Below are 20,158 nucleotides of genomic sequence, written 5' to 3'. Positions count from 1 at the left end.
TGAAGCCAACACTATGGCTGACTGGCAACGGACACAGAGGTCCCTGGGGCAGCACCTGCGAGAACTAAGCTGACCGCTCACCTGCACATGATCTCTTGTCTGGCATCAATGCGTAGCCTTCACTGCAGCTGCATTCGTAGCTGCCCTCCGAGTTGGAGCAGTGCGTGTCACAGCCGCCGTTGGTTATGGTGCACTCATCAATGTCTGGGGGAGAAGGGAGACGTCAGGCAGCTGCTCGGGCTGCGGGATGGGATACGTCCCTTGCAGCAGAGCTGCTCAGACTCAGTGCCAGTAACAGAGATGAGGTGGGAGAGGTGCTGAAGAGGAAACAAAGCTCGCCCAGCCAGAAGAAAGCACCTTTTGCCTTCTCTGCCAACTACTTGCAGCTTACAATAGTTTCACAGCTGACGACTGCCCCGTACCAGTAGCGCCGATCTGGCTGTAGCTCAGCCAGGAGGTTCCCCCCTTGCCTGGTGCTAAATTGCCCTCAGACCCCCCCCGAGCATTATAAGAGGTATGAGGCCAGGAGGGTTCTGGATGCGCACTGGGATCGTGGCGCAGCTCCTTGGCAAAGGGGAGCACTCACCGACACAGCCTTGCCTGTCCAGTGTGGCCTGGAAGCCCGAATCACATGCACACTGGTAGGTACCAATGACGTTGACGCAGCGTCCGTTACGACACAGGTTGTCGCTAAGGGAGCATTCGTTGATATCTGTGGTGGGAAAAACAGTTTGAGCAGCCAGCTGTGCTGATGCCATGTTGAGCATCATTTGGTACCCATCCCTGGGCACCCCCCACCTAGTGCTGTCTCCTGACTGAACTTGTCATCGCCCCTTTGGTCAGTCTTCAGTAAACAGCAAGTAGAACAACAGACATCATAAACGCAATGGAACCCTGGGAATGACCTGTCTTCCCTGGATGAGTGTGTTCTACCCGCACATGGGATTGGAAGGAGAGATCCACGTGCCCAGCATGAGATCCAAGTTTCCCCGTATCATTACACTTGAAGAAGCTCTGGTCATAACATAGCTTTCCATCGTCTCACCTACGCAAGTGTTCCCTTCAGAGGTCAACTCATGTCCAGGGGGGCAGATGCATTCAAAGCTGCCATCAGTGTTCATGCAGATCCCACCTCGGCACAGCAGTGGGTCTCTCTCACACTCATTGATATCTGCAGAAAATGACAAAATGCAGTGGATTGTCCCCTTCACCTGGGTTTTCTGGATAATGGGGTGGTGGTGCTGGTGCTATATACCACAGTCCCATCACCAGAGATATATCCCAAAACAGAGGGGCATCACAAAATTAACAGGGCAGCAAATCCAGTGCTTTGGTGAGTCCAGTGGACTTATGGTTGAAGCACGCATTTTGGGAAATTGCAACGCTTGCCTTGACCTCAGTAGAACGTAAAGTGGAACATCAGGAGGAAAAAAGTTTTAGCTTTGCGTAGATTAGCCGGCAAGGACTAGAAGGATAGTTCCTAGTTTCCATCCCACCTGTCTTAGAACATTTTCATGAGTTCCATCAGCAGAGGAAGAGTTCCTTGGAAAGTGTATATTTTGGTTGGTAGAAGACAAGGCTTTCTTGGTAACAGCCTTTAGGGTAGTCCCAGTATCACACACAAGGCTAGGGTATAGTCTGTACATTTCTGAGAAAAATCACACACGGACAAAAGGATTGACTTTTTTTAGGAACTGGAGAAATTCCTGATATAGAAGAAACTGCTGTGGGAGAGATGTGATCCAGCCACACATAGATGAAACCAGGCTGCTGATATTAAAATTTTTTAAAAAGTGATAGAAAAGTGTATAAATGCAAGACTGAAAAAACCCAACCAACCAAGGGAACCACTGGAATGGTGCACTGGTGATGGCTAGAAACTAAAAGCAACAGAAGGAGGAGATGAAGCATTGCAAGTATCAAAACTGGGAAGGTTGTTATCGATTCATTATCCATGGCCCCTGGAGAAAGACCTTTGTGATCTACCATGATACTGTCCAGGTAACAGTCTTTGTGATACTTGTGGTGTTTCACAGTGCAAGTTACACTCTTTGGAAGGACAAGTGCTGGATGAATCTGATCCTCTAACTTTGGAAACGGGAATCTGTATTTTGGTCCCAGAATAGATTCAAAAGATTTTGCATTCTTGCATGCCCCTAGAATTGGCTCAAGATGTCCTGCACTGACAGTAAGAGGGCAGAAAAGGAGAGGCTCCCTGCAACTGCTCAGAGGATTCATCTGTCCACAGTTGTACTCTGAGACACCTGTGTTCAGAATTCAAAGCTATTGGGTGTAAGAGAAATGAACTGAGTGAGCAAAAAAAAAAAAAAAAAGCCCCCCAGAATCCCTTAGTGACAGCAGACCAAGGGAGTGATGTCAGATATATTCAAAGAACCCATTTTCTTCTCATATGTTTATATTTCTGATTTCAACCTTGTAATTAAGAATAGAATCTTTCACCTTACTTGAATAAAACACTCTGTTGAGATTTTCAGCTTATCTACAGCAAAAGCAGACTGCAATACATCTGACAATGGGAGTGACGGGCCCCTATCAAACAGTCCCACAGGACCCATGCCTCCAGTATCCCGTGGTGGGAGACTGTTCCTAATGCACTGCAGGATGCAGGCTGAGTGCTGATATTGATTATTGCCAGGGGCTGGCAAGAATTCCTCCCTCATGAGGCTGAAGCCAAGTTCTTTTGCCAAATGCAGGTGGGAAGAAGTTAATCCTTGACCACGGTAAATGCCATAGTGTCACAACACCCTTTGGGGTGAAATGACTCAATCCCCTGTCACCCAGAAAATAGGATAAGGTGGAATCATGCAGATAATAGTGAGCATTAAAAAAAGAACATGAAACACAACATCCTTATATAAAGATATTGGAAATCTCATTACTGAAAAAAGTTAGTCGGCCATCAGTGGGCACTGCGGCATTCTCAATATCTCAGAAATGGAGGAGGAGGAGGAAGATGATCAGTGTGATCTGTGGTAACCCACGCTACAAATTATACAGAAAAGACAGAAAACTATGCCAGTGGCAGGGCAGTAATACATTTTAAAGAACACAGAGAATCAAATATGAATAATAAATAAATGGTATTGAATCATGCCACAGATTGATGTGGTTTGAAAGTCCAAGCCAAAGCAGAAAGAGCAGAATATTAGGACTAGGTCAGTCAGACACGTTAGTCTGGCTAGACAGCCGAGAAGAGGAACATGGTATGCCAGGAATTAAAGGACAGCAACAGTCTGGCTGACTTGTTGGAGACGAACTGAGGTACTGAGGTCATTGATGGGATTTTTTTAAGCTACAAACAAGAATTATTAAATCGAAAACAGATGAGAATCTGACAGAATAAAACCAAGCTTTGGCCAGATGGGAGGAGCTGTAAAGAATTATCTGAGGATAAAGGACGATTAAATAGGCAGGTGAAAGGGAAACCTTGCAATTATAACTGAAAATAGAGTGGGGTAGAAGAATGCAGATGGTCTACCAGAACTTCTCATGAAGGACTTGATCTGTGCAAATGTTTGGGGAACTGGACAGGGGCCTGATTAATGGTTGAAGCTGGTATGACATTGCTGTGGAATCTGATCCCAAGGAAAGGTGCAGAAACAGCTACAGTTGATTAGATATCACATGTAAGTAAGACCAGGTTGAAAGTCATTTTAGGAAAGATTCAGTGGAAAGCAGCCCAAGAAAAAAAATGGATGAATCAGCAAGATTCAGGGCTAGAAGAGACACAAGCTGTCAAATGATGAACCTCTTGCTGAGCAAGGTATGAGATATCTCCATGTTCTCATGCCAGTGGAGGCATTTCATTTAATGGCACGTGGCTGTAGGATGTGCAATGACAGCAGGAGGCCAAGTAGTGCTGTAAGACCAAAGCTTAATATGTCTCCTAATTTAGGAGGGGAAATAATAGATCTACTAATCTCAGCAGTGATCTAATGATGATATAACTGACAGCTGCTTGCAAGGAACATATATTATCTAGAAAAGGGACCAAGCTATATGCAACTGGATTAAAATGACTGATGTGGTATGTGAGACAGCATTTAGGGCAGGTTAAGAAGATAACTGTGGTTAGGATAGGGTACCACACAAAAATATCTGCAAGTTGAGAAACATTCTGCAATGGTGTTTGAAAATACATAGTTTAATGTAAGGGTTGAACATATGATATTAATAATGTCTGGAGATGGGTATACATTTAGAGTGTAGATATGTAAATAATCAGTGGCAGAATAAATAATAGATGGGTAACATGAGGCTGAAAAGAAGTAGAAGGAGATGAGACATCACACAAAGGAAACAGCCAAGCGTGCATGAGAATTAGAGCTCACAGCCATTGAGTTCAAGCTGCTGGCCTGGCAGAGCCCCACTGTGTATTAGCCAACCCCCAGGATAAAGGTTGCCATCTCCCTATGTAGCAGGAATGAAAATACCAGGCATGGACCCTATTCCAGCTGGGGGACAATGCCAGGGCTGCTGGTGGCTGAAAGAAGAGGAAGGTTAGTGGCCAAGGTTTGGTGCAAGGGAAGATCCTTGTGAAGGAAGAGTACAAAATGAAGGAGAATGAACGTTGTACAAGTACAAGATGAAAAAGGAAATACAAGGCCTTAGTCTTATGTAAAAAAGGAAGGCAACAACGCAGTGGGATCGCAGGGAAATGCCCTTTGGGTATAGATTTCTTTGGGGAAAGAACTTGAGAAAAAATGGTGGGCGGCCCCATGGGTTCACAGCGTGGGCTCCCCTGTGGGCTCCCACAGCTGAAGTAATGGTGCCCAGGAGGTGGCAGGGCAGGACTAACAATGTCCCATGAGTGTCATGGCAGGAAGAGCCCAGGATGCTCCCCCCGGGCCTGTCGCTATACCCAGAGTCCTCCCTGATGCTGGCCTGGGCTGCCAGTCTCCTTCCCCAGCTCACGGGGCACCACCAGCCCAGGTGCTGGCCTCTGCTCCAGGAGGTCCTCATAAGTAGAGGTCTCTGAGGGAAGGCTCCCAGTTTTGGCCCCAACTCTGGCCACCTTTTCACAGTCTGCCTTTACGCCGTGGTACAGAGCCCTGGGGCACTGCTAGCAGAGACAGCATGGGGCCCATCACTGACGGGCCATTGGCCCACGTAAGGCACAGCATCCATCCCAGGAGGCAGAGGCTACAGCTCTAATTCTTTGCCCTCCTTCTCTGGAGGGGTCTGGGGCTCAACCCAAGCCTTGCTGGGGACATGGCCCCTCCCTTTATGTCCTCCAGCTTAGAGAGCCTGTGCTGTGTCTCATGAACCCCTGACTTCACCCCACATATACTTTGCTGTCCTCCCAGGGTTACATCTATGGTGCTCTCAGCTACACACACAGCGCTTCCTCCCTCCACATGTGCTGCCCTTCAGCCTAGCTCTGCCTCTGCAATCAAAGTAAGGCAGAAGACTCACTAACCCTGGGGGAGAGCAGAGGCTGCAGGGGCTCTCTGCAGTGTAGGGACTCCCACAACTCCCCCAGAGGGCAATGAGGAGATTTGGCTTGATACCAGCAGAGAGCCAGGCAGACAGGTAGCCGGACAGCCAGACACCCAGAGAGCAGCTTGGCACGAAGCCCTTTGTCAGATCTGGCACCAGCTACTTTCTTCCCTGTTGCAAAAGCGTAAGGGTGCTGCCTTTCCCCAGAGACAAGTACTTACCCATGCAGTTCTTCATCATCATGAAGCCACTCTCGTAGCCTTCGAAGCACTCGCACTCAAAGCTGCCTGGCGTGTTGACACAGGTGCCGTGGCCACACAGGTCTGGTGAGATGCGGCACTCATCGATGTCTGTGGGGATGAAGACCAGCTAGTGGAGGCAGGACAGACTACAAGAACCGCTACAGCTGGCACTGTGCTGCCTATACTGCACATCAAATTCAGTGAACAAGGACTGGCAAGTCTGACCCAGCAGACCAAGGAAACTCCTCTTCCTGAAGGGAGAGACAGCAGTTAAGCTTTCTCTCTGGCGCAGGACTGATCCTTCATCCCACAAGCAAGAGGACCCATGACTCCTCCGGGTACCACCATCATGTGAAGCATCCCACAAGGCAGGCAAGGCAGCAAGATGAGCAAAAGTGGCCCGGAGTGGGGCTACTCTTCCCTTACCTGTGCAGTTCCTTTCCTCAGCATCCAAAGCAAAGCCATTGCCACAGAGACACCTGAAGCTGCCAATGGTGTTTCGGCAGGTCCCATGAGTGCACAGGCCAGAGAAGACCTTACATTCATTCACATCTGTGGGTGAAGGCAGAACAGCGGTGTTTCAGGGAGGGGATGTCTGCAATGAACCTAGAGTCCCAGGGCAGGCAGCGGGTTCCTTGGGCTGTAGCTGAGATGGGCTGAGCACAGCCCACGCTGAGCAGCTGCGTTGTTTTTTCTCACCTTTGTAGAAGGGCCTTCCTGAAAGCACGTCTCCTCGGTTTGCAAAGCCGGGTCCCCTCGGGCAGATGGCCTTGTACTCGCTGGAGCCAATCTTGGGACATTCTTCACAATCGATGCCCCAGGCTGAGCCCACAGAACAGCAGCACATGTCGATCCGGTACTTGCCTGGCAGAGGTTCTGTGCATTCATCTTCATCCCACTTCATGTAGCACTGTTCCACACGTACGTCTGGTGAGAGAGCAGAGCTGAACCCTTGCCTGCAGCACCTAACCTCTGGTAAAACCAGAGATACAATTTTCTATGACATAGTTAGCAACGTTTCTGGAACAGCTTTGGCTGGGACATCCTCCAAACAATGTCCAGGTACGGGCCATTTGGATGAGGCCACCTTTTTTGTGATGCTATGAGAGATGTATGGACATGGCCAGTCTGTGACTGTTGGCAACAGGGCCAGAGGACGGACCCTCCATGGTGCAGTTAGTAGTGCAGATGGCCCCTATGAAGGACAGAGGTTTGTTACTGTGTGCCCAGAAAGCAGCCAGGAGTTGTTTCAGGGCTGCTGGGTTGCGTCATTAACCATTTAGGTTACCTACTTAAAGTCTAATGCCTGTAAACACAAAGAGCCCATGATGATCAGAAGCAGTGGACCCTTGAAGATGGAGCACACAGAATTGGCTAGCCCTAAAGTCCGCCCAAGGAGAATGATTGTACTATGGGCTGGACCTGCAGACATGAAGCTGTGGCAGCCATGTCTTAGGCTTCTGGGTTTGGCAGCCCCTATCAGGTATGATGTGTCATCACTCAGTTCCCAAGACTGCTGCATGTGGACCTCTCTACACAGGGCTGAACAGAAACTAGGGTCTGGGTCAGATGAGGTTTCCTTACCCACACATGTCCTAGCAGTGCCATCAAGGGTCAATCCTTCTGGACACTCGCACCGAAAGGAGCCAGCCGTGTTCACACAGCGTCCGTTTGGGCAGACACCAGGGAAGACCTCGCACTCATTCACATCTGTAGGTACAAAAGCAAGAGACAGGCATGAGAGTGGCACATGGCCAAGCCCAGTATGGCCTTGAGGGGCTACTGGAGGAGGTGGGAGGAGCCCAGAGCTGCCCACCAGACTAAAACTGGCAACTTGTCATGATGCAAAAACACATGCTCCATGCACCACCATGCCCAGACACTTTTGGAAGGAGGCTGTATTGCAAAGCCTCGTCAGAAACGACAGGGTGGTCCTGTTGCACAGTCCATAGTCGGCACAGCGCTGGCAGAGCAGCACCAGGACTCACGATCATGAGTACTGCTGATGGAGTGGCTAACCTGGAAACCCATTTCCAGGCACATGAATGACAAGAAAAGTCATCAGTAGTAGTCATTATGGATTGACCAAGGGGAAGCCATGATTGACGAGTTTGATAAAATTCTATGATGAAATGACTGGCCCAGTAGACGAGGGAAGAACTGTGGGTATTGTCTGCCTAGCCTTCAGTAAGGTCTTCAACACTGTCTTTCCTAAGATCTTCATAGACAAGGTGTTGTGCAGGCTGGACAAGCAGACAGTGAAGTAGAATGAAAATTGGCTGAATGACTGGCCCCAGAGAATGGTGTTCAGTGGCATAAAGTCTACTTGGAGGCCAGCAACTAGCTGTGTACCCCAGGGGTCAATATTGGGTCCAATCCTGTTTAACATCTTCACTAGTTATCTGGATGATGGGGTAAAGTGTGTCCTCAGCAAATTTGCTGATGATACAAAACTGGGAGGAGTGGCTGATACACCAGAAGGTCATGCTGCCATCCAGAGGGACCTTGGTAGGCTGGAGAAATGGGCTGCCAGGAACCTCATGCAGTTCAACAAGGAGAAGTGCAAAGTCCTGCACCTGGGGAGTATCAACTCCATGCACCCATATTTCCTGGGGTCACTCAGCTGGAAAGCAGCTTGGCAGAAAAGGACCTAGGGGTCCTGGCAGACACCAAGTTGAACGTGAGGCAGCAATGTGCCCTTGCTGCAAAGAAGGCTAATGGTATCCTGGGCTGTATTAGGAGTGCTGCCAGCAGGTCAAGGGAGGTGATCCTTCCCCGCTACTCAGCACTGGTGAGGCCACAACTGGAGTACCGTGTCCAGTTCTGGGCTCCTCTGTATGACAGAGAGATGGACATACTGGAGACAGGCCAACAAAGGGCCAAAAGTCTAGATCCTCCACCAGACTCAAAGATGCAGGATAGCAACAAACAAACAATGACCATGTTCCCAATGAAAAAAAAAAAAAGTCTTCTGTGTCCTGCAGCACCTTACCTTCACATGTGACCCCCTTCATCCTAGCATATCCCCGGGGACAGGCAGTATCTGCAAGAAAACAGAGGAACATCAGCAAAGAGATGGACTGCCTCCTGCCTTCCTGATGTCTGTGCCAAGCAGAGCCTTACCGATCTCACAGCGCTCGCAGGGGCTGCCCCACGCTGCCCCCAGTGTAGCACAGCACTCCGATTTCAGCGTGGCCCCGTTGATGTTCACCTCACAACGCCCATCCTGGATGTTCAGCCAGCACGTCCCTTTCATGCTGTCTACAGGGGCAAAGACAAGGTATGAGTGAAGACCTGCTCCTTGGTGGAGGTTCCCAGCTTCATGGCAGCCAGGCTGCTATGAAAAACTATCCCTGAGATGCAATGTGACTCCTGCTCTCTGGTGTCGCATTATCTTTTAGGCTGTGGGCCAAGCACTTCGCAGCACGGACACAAACTGTGCTGGTCCCCAGAGCTCTGTCCCACTGCTATGCTGTGGAGAAGCATTTCTGTGCTCTCTGATACAACTGCTATTGCACCAGTTCTGTGTCCTGCCCTTTTCCTAGTCGCAGCCTGCTCCTCTTCCGGACAGAAATAGTCCTTTCTCTCCAGCTGCCCCATGATGCTTCACAAGGCTCTGACCATCTAGGAGTGGGAAGTGGGCACCTTCTCATCATCTTGATGAGAAGGGATCTACTTCACCTTGATGTGCCTTAATGTCAGCTCACTACAAACCCATCTGGTGAGAACCCACCATCCCGATGCCCTGCAGGATCTCCTGGGACCCCATGCCTGTGCTTTGTCTTGCTGCAGCACAGTTGGGGATTTCTGTGCCTGCCACACACTGCTCAGAGCACTGCCTGAGGTTGCAGCTTTTCAGGCTCCCTGGATGCGAAGAGAGACATTAATTGTTACCAACAACCAAGGAAACGCTAGGTGAGAAAGAGAGGTGTCAAAGGATCCCCATCCCTGAGCCGGGAACACGGGACTTGCTTCAGATGAACAGCAAGGGGTGATGATGGGCACTGATAACACCTACTGCCTGCAGAAGGTCACATCCTTACCTACACAGATGGTGCCACTGGGGTCCAGCTTGCTGCCTGGGGAGCACTCGCAAGCAAAGGAGCCGGCGTTGTTCCTGCAGACACCGTTCACACAAGGGTTAGAGGTGCACTCATTGATATCTGTGGGAAGAAAAGGACTGTCACCATAGGGAGTGCCATGGGACCCAGGGTTCTGGGCCAGAGACGGGGGGAGATGAGAAGCAAGGAACATGAAGAAGGGAGTCTTTCAACTGTTCAGAGGATCACCAGTCCAGGTCATAGGAGTCCCACATGTACAACTCAAGTATGCACTATCCTGAAAGGGATGGGCATGGATAGCAGACACCATGGAATTAGCTTCTTCAGGACTGAGGGAACAGATGGATAGAGGCTGGGTGGTGCAACTACTGCAGAATGACGGACCCACTCGCTCAGGGCTGCTCTTGGCTAAGATGGGAGCAGCCACAGTGCTGAATATGGCCTTCATGTACCTGTCTGAACCAGATGTGAGGCTACACAGCATTTGCATTTGTCATCTTCTTTTTAGAGAAAAAAATCTGCTTTTCTGTACAGACATTTATGTGCAAAGTGTCAGTTCTCAAATGACTGAGGACTTTGTGGTCAGGAAACAATTTCCCCCACTCCAAACTGTAAGCTTTCAATCAAATCCCCCAAACTTGCAATTTTGGTCAGGTTTTAGCTAAAATTTTGGGGGCCTGGAGGAAATTGGTCTGGTTTTCAGCCACTGAAAAGCCCAGATGTTCTGAGTTTGGATGTCCACTATTTTGAATGAAGTGTGAAATTTCCCCTTAGGGGAAAAAAAAACCCCAACAAACCCAAACCCACAAACCCAAAGCTTGGACCTTCTCCAGTTCAAACCACCGCAGTCAAAAGGGAACCAAAGACATGTTAGACCTTGATCTCCCTTTCAGGCAGCACCTCAAGCCATAGTTCACTCTTTACATCTTGTGGAAATGTTCTCCATTGCCTTCAGAGTCACATTACCTTCACAGGTATCTGTCTCTGTCCTGAAGACAAAGCCCTTGGGGCAAGTGCAGGTGTAGCTGCCAGGTGTGTTGCGGCACAGTCCGTTGTCACACAGCAAGCGATTGACAGTGCATTCATCAACATCTGTGGGCAGAGACATGGGGTTTCTGATCTACAATGCCAGTGTCCACTCTTCTATCTGCCAGCCCTACAGAGCCCTGGCAGCCTGAGGCACAGAAAGGCAGTACCATCCTCAAAGTAATACAACGCGGAAAGTATGTTAAATCACGTATGCCTAGTTCCTCTCAGAGCAACTTGTGCTCTTCCATGTGGACAAGGCAGCCCTGAGTGGGGACAATGCTCAAGGGCATCAGCTGCCGTAACACCTCAGGCTCCTGGAGGTCTGCATCAGGCTCCCAGCCTCACACGCTGAGTGCGTGCCACCCCTTCCCCACCAGCACTGGGCTCCTGGTTCCCTGCGCCACCCTGAGCCCGGGCTGCCCTGAACTCACCCACACAGTTCTTGCCCGTGGGATCTGACTCGTAGCCCAGGTTGCAGATACAGCGGTAGCTCCCACGCAGGTTCTCGCACATGCCGTTGGGGCAGATGTCTGGGTTGAGGGCACATTCATTGATGTCTGCACAGGGAAAGAAGTCAAATTAGATGGACCGCAGTAAATGCAAATACAGAAAACTTTTCCATCCCCTAATTCTTCATGTCTCCTTGGTGTCAATAGCCAGCTGGCACACCCCTCAGCAGAAATCCCTCCTTCCTGTTCTACCTACCCTCCTGGTTTGACCCAGTAGGTCCTGGGGAGCCTTGTTCTTCTCCTTCTGGTGCTGTGGAGCTGGGCATCTTTGTCCTGGGGATACCCAGCTGATCTAGCATAGGGGTCTGAGCTCAGGAGGAGAGAACTGGACAAGGAGTTGAGACAAGCCCAGACTCGGTTCCATATCAAGGACTCTTGGGTCCTTCTGTTACATTCCTGAGTCTCTTTGCAGTATCTTTATCCCAGGTACTCAGGTCAGACCATTTAATTTTCCCTCCTACTGTAAGAGGTGGGAGGAGGAAACTGTTTGTAAGGTGCTGTGAGCAGATTGCTGGGGCCAACTGGGTAAGGGCAGAGCATGGTGGACAACCTGTCTGTGCATATAGAGCCCTACCATAGGGGACCACTGCTGGCGGCAGGACAGGGCAAGGAGTACTCAAACATACTGGAAAGCAGGCTGTGGGCAGCCGGGCTGGCAGAGGGTCCTGTCCATGGCTAGATGGTCACAGCAAAGCCCTTCCGATGGCAAAGTCCCTGTAACTCCCAGCCCGGCCATGGTCCCCAAGCTGAGAGCTTGCACAGGCTCCCTGACCATACTGCTGCCAGGCTGGAAGAAGTCCTGATCAGGCCAAAGTAAATTTCCTTTCCCTATTGCTGACATAAAGAACTGTCTGAAAGTAACTTGAGCAGCCTGGAAAGAGAGAAGCGAGGACATGTGGCCTCTGCCGTGGAGAACGTGTGGTGGTGGTGGTGGTGGGGCAGGGACAGAGGGGAGTGTTATGTTTGGGTGAGGGCAGGGCCTGGGACAGGGGCCAAGTTCTGCAGGATGTCAAAACCTCAGCTTCAAAGACTTGCAAAGTGCCTTGGACAAACTTGCCTTCAAACCGAGAGATTTTTGGATGGTTCTGCAGCAACGTGCGGTGGGTACCACAGCTCCTGCTGCCCATAAGCACGGTGGTTGGGCTCAGGTCTGCAGGACATCTGGCAGGTAGAGCCGTGGGCATCTCTGCCATCACCCACCTCCTGCCTGCACCCCCCCCCATCAACAGCACCAAGTGCCCAGTGCATGTGGACAGTAACCCAGAAGGGTGGCAGTCAGGTGGGCAGCATCTCTTCCTCTGCATCAGCATCATCTCACTGCCTTTTTTGGAGCAAAGCTCTGGTGCCCAGGCAAAGAGATTTTACCATGGTGAGAACCACCCTCCCCACAGAACAAGGCAGGTTTGTGTTTGTACAGCAGTGTCCTCGCAGTGCCATAGTGCCAGATGGCAAGCAGCCCAGACCAGGGCTTCCAGACACTGCTGGCCTTTGTCTCCACACAGTTGGAGTTCAGTTACACCCCCAGGGAAATGCAGCCCTGGAGAGCGCAGAAGCGCATGCAGTCCTGGCTGCGGGCAGCGATGGGCTGACCAGAGCATGTCTGACATTAGCTTCTTGCTAGAAAGTGTCTTATCGTTAGCCTGAGACTGACTTTGGCCAAGACACGGTGCCCTGGAAGGACGCCCAAGAAGTCACCAGGGTTTTGCCTCTGGCTCACTCCCATTTGGAAAGTTTTGAAAGGCCGTAGCTATCTGGCTGCTTTGTGCTCTTCCTGCTGATCCAAGCACTGCCCAGGGCTGGCAGCGCAGCCGCCTGCCTGACCTCTTGCATAGCTGTCTAATTCAAAGCAGCCCCTTGGCACCACGTCCCAACACGCGCTTATCACCTCCCTCTCCCTGGGAGATTGTGAACCCCCTTCTCCCGTGACCAAGAAGCTGGAGGACAGAGGAGGGAAAGAAGCAAGAGGATGCAATTGGTCACGCTCTTCATTCCCATCAAAGCAGGGAGTCAAGCCAAACTCTGCATGTACATCCCCAGAAACATAGTTCCCATAGGGTGCCAGGAATCAACCGCTTGATTCAATACACAGTCCTCAGGGATGCTTGCTCAACATTAACTTGGGGTGCTTCAGGGAGGAGAAGAGACACACAGCACCCCTCTCCCCCCGTGCCCAAGCTCACGTCCCACCCACAGACACCCACTAACACAGAGGTAGGTTCTTGCACGCGCTTACACCCACCCAAGCTACCCTGTGCTTATTTGCAAACAGCTCTCACGTACATGGGCGTAACGTGCTAACTCCCCAGCACACCCTCCGCAGTGCCGAGTCTCTCGTGACACGCGCTCCCACAGTCACGCAGATGCATGCACACTCTGTTAAAAGCAGCTGAAAGGAAGAGCTGAGAGTGACATTGGAATCTGGTGTCTAGAATCTGGTACAGGGGATGCACATACCTCTGCCATCAGCTGTTATTCCGATCCCGCTGCTGCAGAGAGCCTGGAATTCAGCTGTGTAGAAAGCACAACAGAGCCGTTAGCTTTTCTAGACAGTTCACGCACAGTGACATTAGTTCTGGGTAACGCTGGATTTATCAGGTTTTTGTTAGAATGTCATCTGTGGGCTTCAAGCAGTGTCTGCTTATACTCATGCAATGTGTATTTTAGAGCTGATACTCGCAGTTAGTAGTCCCACACTGAGAATCCCTGCAATGAGATCAGCATCAGATTTGTAGATCTAACCTAAATTTGTTGACTGCATGGCATCCCTTCTCCCCTGCTTATGGCTTTCCCATGTCACTGCAAGCTGCTGAGGCCACCACAGGGACCCGTCAGGGACCCAGAATGTCTCTGAGCACCTTCCAGGCTTTTTGCAAACTCAGATGGAAGAGGAGCTCACCGGAGTTTTTGGCTGGACAGGGTTGGCAGGGCTCTCCGAAGCCATGGTCTGGGTTAGCACAGCAGCACTCAGACTTGGTGACTGCTCCTGGGAAGGGACGAGCGCACGTGCCCTTTTTAATGCCTCCGTAGCAGGTGCTCCGCATGTGGGTGTCCACACAGACTCGTCCATCCACCCCGATAGCCAGCCCCCCGAGGCACTCGCAGCGGAAGGAGCCCTCTGTGTTAATGCACCAGCCATTCATACAGATTCCTGGCGTCTCACACTCGTCGATGTCTGAAAGAGGAAGCACAAACTGGCTGTTACCTACCCACAGGCAGCAGGACACACAGACAGAGGCTCGGACTAGTTTTCAGGGAGACTTGGAGACTAAGAGGGAACTAGAGATGCTGTTTAGAGCATCACATCCCCTGCATGCCCTGCTGGCTGTCCCTGATGGTTCAAAGGAAGGAACAGGTATCTGGGCTTCTTCAGTCTCCTGAGACCCAGCCCCTTCTCAGAGTAGCAGGGTCTGGTCTCTGCTCTGTGAACGGGGCAACGACCCAGAGAATTCACCCTGTGTCACAGCAGCATATCAAAGAAATGTTATATTCCCCTCTCCCTCCTTTCTCCCCTCTGCCTTCACATCCTAACATTCCCGGCTTTGGGAGGTGGCACACAAACTGCAGTGGAATGGACTGTAGAGGCTGGGGAAGCTGTGGAGATGACTGCTGCCAGCTCACGTTGGCCATACAGACCTTTACAGCCCTGCTTAACCTCCTTCAGAAAGAGGATTTAAGCTCCAATTTGTGCCGAAGTAGTGGAGGTGTGAGAACATTCTCTCTTCTGCCCATTCTGCTGCAAGGGGGTAATTTCTGGTGGCAAAGCAGGAGATGCCTGGAAACAGCCTTGGTTTTTCTCAGCTCCCCTTGGCCTCAGACACATCATAAGTCCCCAGAAAAGGTGATTTCAGGCTGGGAAGAGGGCAGAGACCAAGCTTGGGGACATACGCACCAACACAGTACCGCCCGTTGGGAGCCAGCACAAAACCAGGCTTGCAGATACATTTGAAGCTGCCGTCCTCATTGATACACATCCCGTTGAGGCACATGTTGGTCGTGGCACATTCATCATGATCTGAGGAGGACAAACAGAAAACACGAGCTGAGCCTGAGAGCTGCAGCAAGACTCTCCTGTGCTCAAAAACTCTCTGTCCCCCATCTCATGGGCAAATTGCTCCTATGGCAGTGGGTGCTGATCCTCAAGGCAGAGTTCCCACTGCTTCTCCTGGTGAGAGCTGTTCTGCTGTGTCCCTGCTGCTCTTGGTACCCTGGGCAGCTGCTGCAGCTCACAGCAGGACTCAGACACTGGCTGCTGCGTGACCAGGGTGACAGAGAATGGCTCCAGGGTGATGGACACCAGCTCTCAGGGTGATGGAGAATGTCCTGCTTTTGGACCCAGCCCTGCTCACGCTCCTGGACCCAAAAACCTACAGGAGCACTCCAGGAGCATTAGCACCCTTATAAAAGCGTCTTCTTATTTCAGTGCAACTGTATCCTCTCATCTCATTTTGAGATGCACTCTGCCCTAGCAGCGTCTGCCCAAGATAAAGGGAGTACAGCACAGATTAAAAAAACCCACCAGTCCCCCAGAAGGACATAGTCTCAGCTCAGTCCCAACCTCCCCAAGGCCATTGACGACAGCATATCAGGAAATAGCTTACCAACACAGTTCTTGCCATCAGGGGTGATTTCAAAACCAGCGTTGCAGATACACTGGAAGCTTCCATCAGTGTTAACACAGCGGCCGTTCCTACACATCACTCCATTCATGATGCATTCATCAATATCTGGCAGGGAAATAAATATAAAAAGTAGCAGCAGGTGGAGTAAGAAGCAGTTTCAGCTTGATCTGCTCTATGAGAAAACCAGGCAAGTGTTCTCAGACACTCAGTGCACCCTGCTCCAGGATCACACTCTTCCCCTCTGTACAAACTGCAGGAGATGGAAAAGATGTGGAGAAAGCTTTCTGCATGCGTTGGAAACAGGACGACATTTGTGAGGTTAGAGGTCCAGGACCTCAGACCCTCCATGATATCCTTGTCAACCTCCTGCCTTGGGGCCACCTTTGCAACTGAAATTATCCTCAGGCTGTTCAAGTCCACGGTAGGCAACAAAAGCCCTCAGACCAACAGCCTCGGACTCAGGCCTGCTACTAAGTGCCACAAAGATGAGGTCCCAGTGCATCAAGAACAGAGTTGACTTGCTCTGGGAGGCAGGGCGCTGAGTATTTCTGGGTACAGACGAAAGACGACGACTATCTTCAGGAAGGGGGTTGTTACTGACCCTTTATCAAGAGCTGAGGAAGACAGGATGAACTATTTTATGAGAAAATTACAGAAACCCAAGTCCGGCCCCAGTAGCAACAGACAATCCAGACACTTAGTAGACTTCTCCTAACATGGAGAATTTAGCTTGAGAACAGCCTGGCAGAAAAGGATCTGAATCACAGATGAAATGGGGTGGCCCTGCAGAGATAGAAAGCTCCTTTTTGGGCTATATCAACAGAAGAGCTGTGTCTAAGCCCAATGGGACAGTTTCTTGTCTTGACAGCTAGAGAGGTCACAGCTGAAGAACGACATCCAATTTTGGCACTGCACATTAGAAAAGATAAAAACAAAATGGAGGAAGTCGAGAAGATAAAAACAAGGACAATGAGAAGCTTAGAAACATTATCAATGAGAGGAGATGGAGAGACTTGCATTTGTTTAGTCTAGAAGGCAGATGACAGGGGGTTACAAATTGCAGTTTCCCAATATGTAAAGAATGTTGTAAAGGAGACAGCGATGAACCAATTTTCACAGCCAGAAAGAGAAGCACAAGAAGAATTCAGCTTAAAACATTTGTTTGGAAATTAGGAAAAGTCTTTCACATTGTCAGGCAATTGGGGGATCCTTTGGAAACCCCTCCATCACAAGCCACTAGACAGGAAAATGAAAAATAAAATCAAAGATCAGGCACTGACAGGGAAATTTGCCTTTACTTCTTGTTCACATGGGACATTACCTTCCCATCATTCTTTTTTAGCAGTCCCTCACCTAGAGCACCATCTTGCTGCAAGACACTGACAGAACAACTCTGCTAGAAATCCCTTCATTGATACAAAAATTCCTCAAAATCCTATCTTTTGTCAAAGCAAAATGTTGTCATCTTTAAATAGAACTCTGCTCCTGAAAAAGACTCTAAGTTCCTCGATTGCTGCTAGCCAATTTTAAGGTAGATAAAGGTAGAGGAAACTTCTCCTAGACAGATTTCAGGACACTGCTGGCAGCTCAGCTAAGTTGTTCTGAAATCCCATCACACACCTGCCTGGGAGGTTGTTGGGTGCTGTCTTCTCCTCACTCTGTTTCCCCTTTACAACCATTTTCCTTTGGTACCTAAGTCTCTGATAACCTTGCTGACACTCTTGCAGGACACTGTGCCCTCCCAAAAGGAGGGACAGAAAATACTTACCGATGCAAGCCTGCTTTGTGGGAGTGCTCTGGAAGCCTTCGTGGCACTTGCAGTGGTAGGAGCCAGGTGTGTTCACGCAGTCACCATGCACGCAGGGGCTGCTGGAGCACTCATCCACATCTGCAAGAAGAAAAGCCTAAGCCTGTAAGTCATCATTATGCAGGGAATGCACAGCAAGATACCAGGACAGGTGACAAGGGCTGCCCCCCGTGAGCTGCTGAGCCCGTCATTTTGACTCCAGTGCTCAGCATCCCAACTGCCTGGCCAGCAAGGTCCCTCTGGATGGCATCTCTTCCCTCAAGTGAGCCAACTGCACCACTCAGCTTGGTGTCATTTGCAAACTTGCTGAGGGTGCACTCCATCCCACTATCTATGTCATTGATGATATTAAATAGCATTGGCTCCAGTACGGACCCTTGAGGGATACCAGTCATTATTGGTTTCCACTTGGACATTGAGCCATTGACTGTAACTCTTTGGACACAGCAATCCAGCCAATTCCTTCTCCATCCAACAGTCCACCTGCCAAAGCCATATCCCTCCAATTTAGAGGTAAGAATGTTGTGGGGAGCTATATCAAAGGCCTTACAGAAGTCCATGTAGATGACATCCATAGCTCCTCTTTTTCACTGATGCAGTCAATCTGTCATCAAAGGCCACCAGATTAGTCAGGCACAATTTGCCCTTGGTGAAGACATGTTGGTTGTCTCTAATCACCTCCATCTTCCATGAGTTTCAACATATCATCCCTTCTGAACAGCTTATAGCCATCAATTACAGTGCTCCAGTTGTGTGATTAGTCCCACCACATTTCAGTGCAGCTTTCTAGCTGCACAGTAGCTTCCACCTCCTCCTGTTTGTTATCCATTGGTATAGAGGCACTGCAGCTGAGCTATCAACCCTCTCACCTTTTTAGAGGAACATGCCCTAACTCCTTTCAGGCATTTCACAGGTGTTTCTCTGTTGGTTCCTAATACATCAGCAGCCCCTGGCTCTTCTCTGTAACTCAAAACTCCATCCCCTTCTCCCACTAAATCTAGTTTAAAGCTCTTTTTATAAGTCTGGTCACCTTTTTGGGAAAGACCTTCTTGCTCCACTTGAACAGGTGAATCTCATCAGCTCCCAACAGAGCCAGCTTCTTAAAGGTAGATCCATGATCATAGAAGCCAAACCTTGAGTATGGCACCAGGCACACAGCCTGTGCAATTCCTCTCCTCCTTCCTGAACCTCTTCCTCTGATTGGGAGGATAGGGAGAACACCACCTGTGCTCCAGATTCTACACCATTGCTCTCAGTGACATATAGTCCCTTTTGGTTGTTCTACGTTGCCTTATCACAGTATCATTAGACCCTACGTGGGATAGTAGGAGTGGATGATAATCTGGAGGGCTCACCAGTCTCAGCAGCCTCTCAGTGATATTGCGAACGTGAGCTCCTGGCAGGCAGCAAACTTGTCTAGAGAAATTGGCTGGATGGCAATTGGGTGCTTCGGTACGTCTCAGTAAGGAATCTCCAACTATTAATATTTTACATGCTTTTCTGGTGGCACTGGTTCTAATGCATGGAGAGGCTGGATCAAGGTTGCATGGTTGGCTTTTCCTGGTTTGAAGAGTTCTTCTAGCTGGGCATACTTCCAGCTATGACATCCACCACTGCCTTCAGGCGCTAGGAGGACTTCCAGGTGCTGGATCTCCATACAACCTAAGGTCTAGACAGTTATTTCAGCCCTTGGGAGGTCTGCTTGGGTGGACACGTCAGCATAGGAAGGCTGTTCTTTGCAGATGCAGTGACACCATTTTCTTTCAGCAGGACACAGTTTCCTTCTAGTTCTCAGAAAAAATAGCCCGCTTATAAAACTGTAATTCTTTTGAAAGATGCCATCCTTCTAATTCTAATTCCTTGAAGACCTCAAGCTTCTGAGTAGGCTTGCACAGCCACTGGCTAGCTGCGGTGACTGTCATGTCAGGGCAGCAGCCTGATAACTGGCAGAGTGCCCTGCTCAGGGGTCAGGTATTTGGGGCTTCCTGCAGTGTGAACTGGCCACCGCTAAGCCAACGCCAATGCTGTGGCTACCAGAGTTGTCACCCTGGATGGTCCTCAGGGGCAGACATATCCTTTGCATCATGCTGCTTCGTTACCTGACACAAGTGCCCTATCTCCGGCCTCCTGTGGGGAGCTCTGACTGAGATAGGGGCTGTCGCAGCAGCAGCTCAAGGTGCTGTTAGGAGCAGGTATGGGACATAGGTGGAGCTGACCCGAGTGTGTACGTGTCAAGCAGAGCCTACTCACCAATGCACTCTCCGCGCACATCCTGCTTGTACCCCATGTTGCACTCGCAGCGGTAGCTGGATGGGGTGGGGATGCAGCGTCCGTTCAGGCAGAGGTTAGTGAAATGCTTGCAGATGTCAATGGTCTGGTTCAAAGTGGCGGTTCCTGGAAAGCACAGAGGCAGCATCAGGTAGAGGATTAC

The 20,158-nt window shown here is 50.1% G+C and overlaps 1 protein-coding gene across 4 annotated transcripts in view; it reads right to left on the bottom strand.

The window, feature by feature from the left end:
- The window catches only part of FBN3 (fibrillin 3), a 120,172-nt gene that overhangs the window by 23,348 nt on the left and 76,666 nt on the right, over positions 1–20,158 (bottom strand). For all 4 annotated transcript variants that reach the window (XM_075776621.1, XM_010298257.2, XM_075776620.1 and 1 more), the window contains 18 exons: positions 19,978–20,121; positions 17,689–17,808; positions 15,900–16,025; positions 15,191–15,313; positions 14,198–14,473; positions 13,756–13,809; positions 11,224–11,349; positions 10,730–10,855; positions 9,746–9,865; positions 8,826–8,963; positions 8,695–8,745; positions 7,287–7,412; positions 6,402–6,629; positions 6,129–6,254; positions 5,682–5,810; positions 1,046–1,171; positions 587–712; positions 82–204 (listed from right to left, as the gene is read on the bottom strand). In XM_075776621.1, coding sequence (XP_075632736.1) covers positions 82–204; positions 587–712; positions 1,046–1,171; positions 5,682–5,810; positions 6,129–6,254; positions 6,402–6,629; positions 7,287–7,412; positions 8,695–8,745; positions 8,826–8,963; positions 9,746–9,865; positions 10,730–10,855; positions 11,224–11,349; positions 13,756–13,809; positions 14,198–14,473; positions 15,191–15,313; positions 15,900–16,025; positions 17,689–17,808; positions 19,978–20,121 — 2,388 coding nt within the window. The remainder of the gene's footprint in view (positions 1–81; positions 205–586; positions 713–1,045; positions 1,172–5,681; positions 5,811–6,128; positions 6,255–6,401; positions 6,630–7,286; positions 7,413–8,694; positions 8,746–8,825; positions 8,964–9,745; positions 9,866–10,729; positions 10,856–11,223; positions 11,350–13,755; positions 13,810–14,197; positions 14,474–15,190; positions 15,314–15,899; positions 16,026–17,688; positions 17,809–19,977; positions 20,122–20,158) is intronic.

This window comes from Balearica regulorum, chromosome 26 (genome assembly GCF_011004875.1).
Source record: "Balearica regulorum gibbericeps isolate bBalReg1 chromosome 26, bBalReg1.pri, whole genome shotgun sequence".
Lineage (NCBI taxonomy): Eukaryota > Metazoa > Chordata > Aves > Gruiformes > Gruidae > Balearica > Balearica regulorum.
This window is presented reverse-complemented; position numbering and strand designations above follow the sequence as displayed.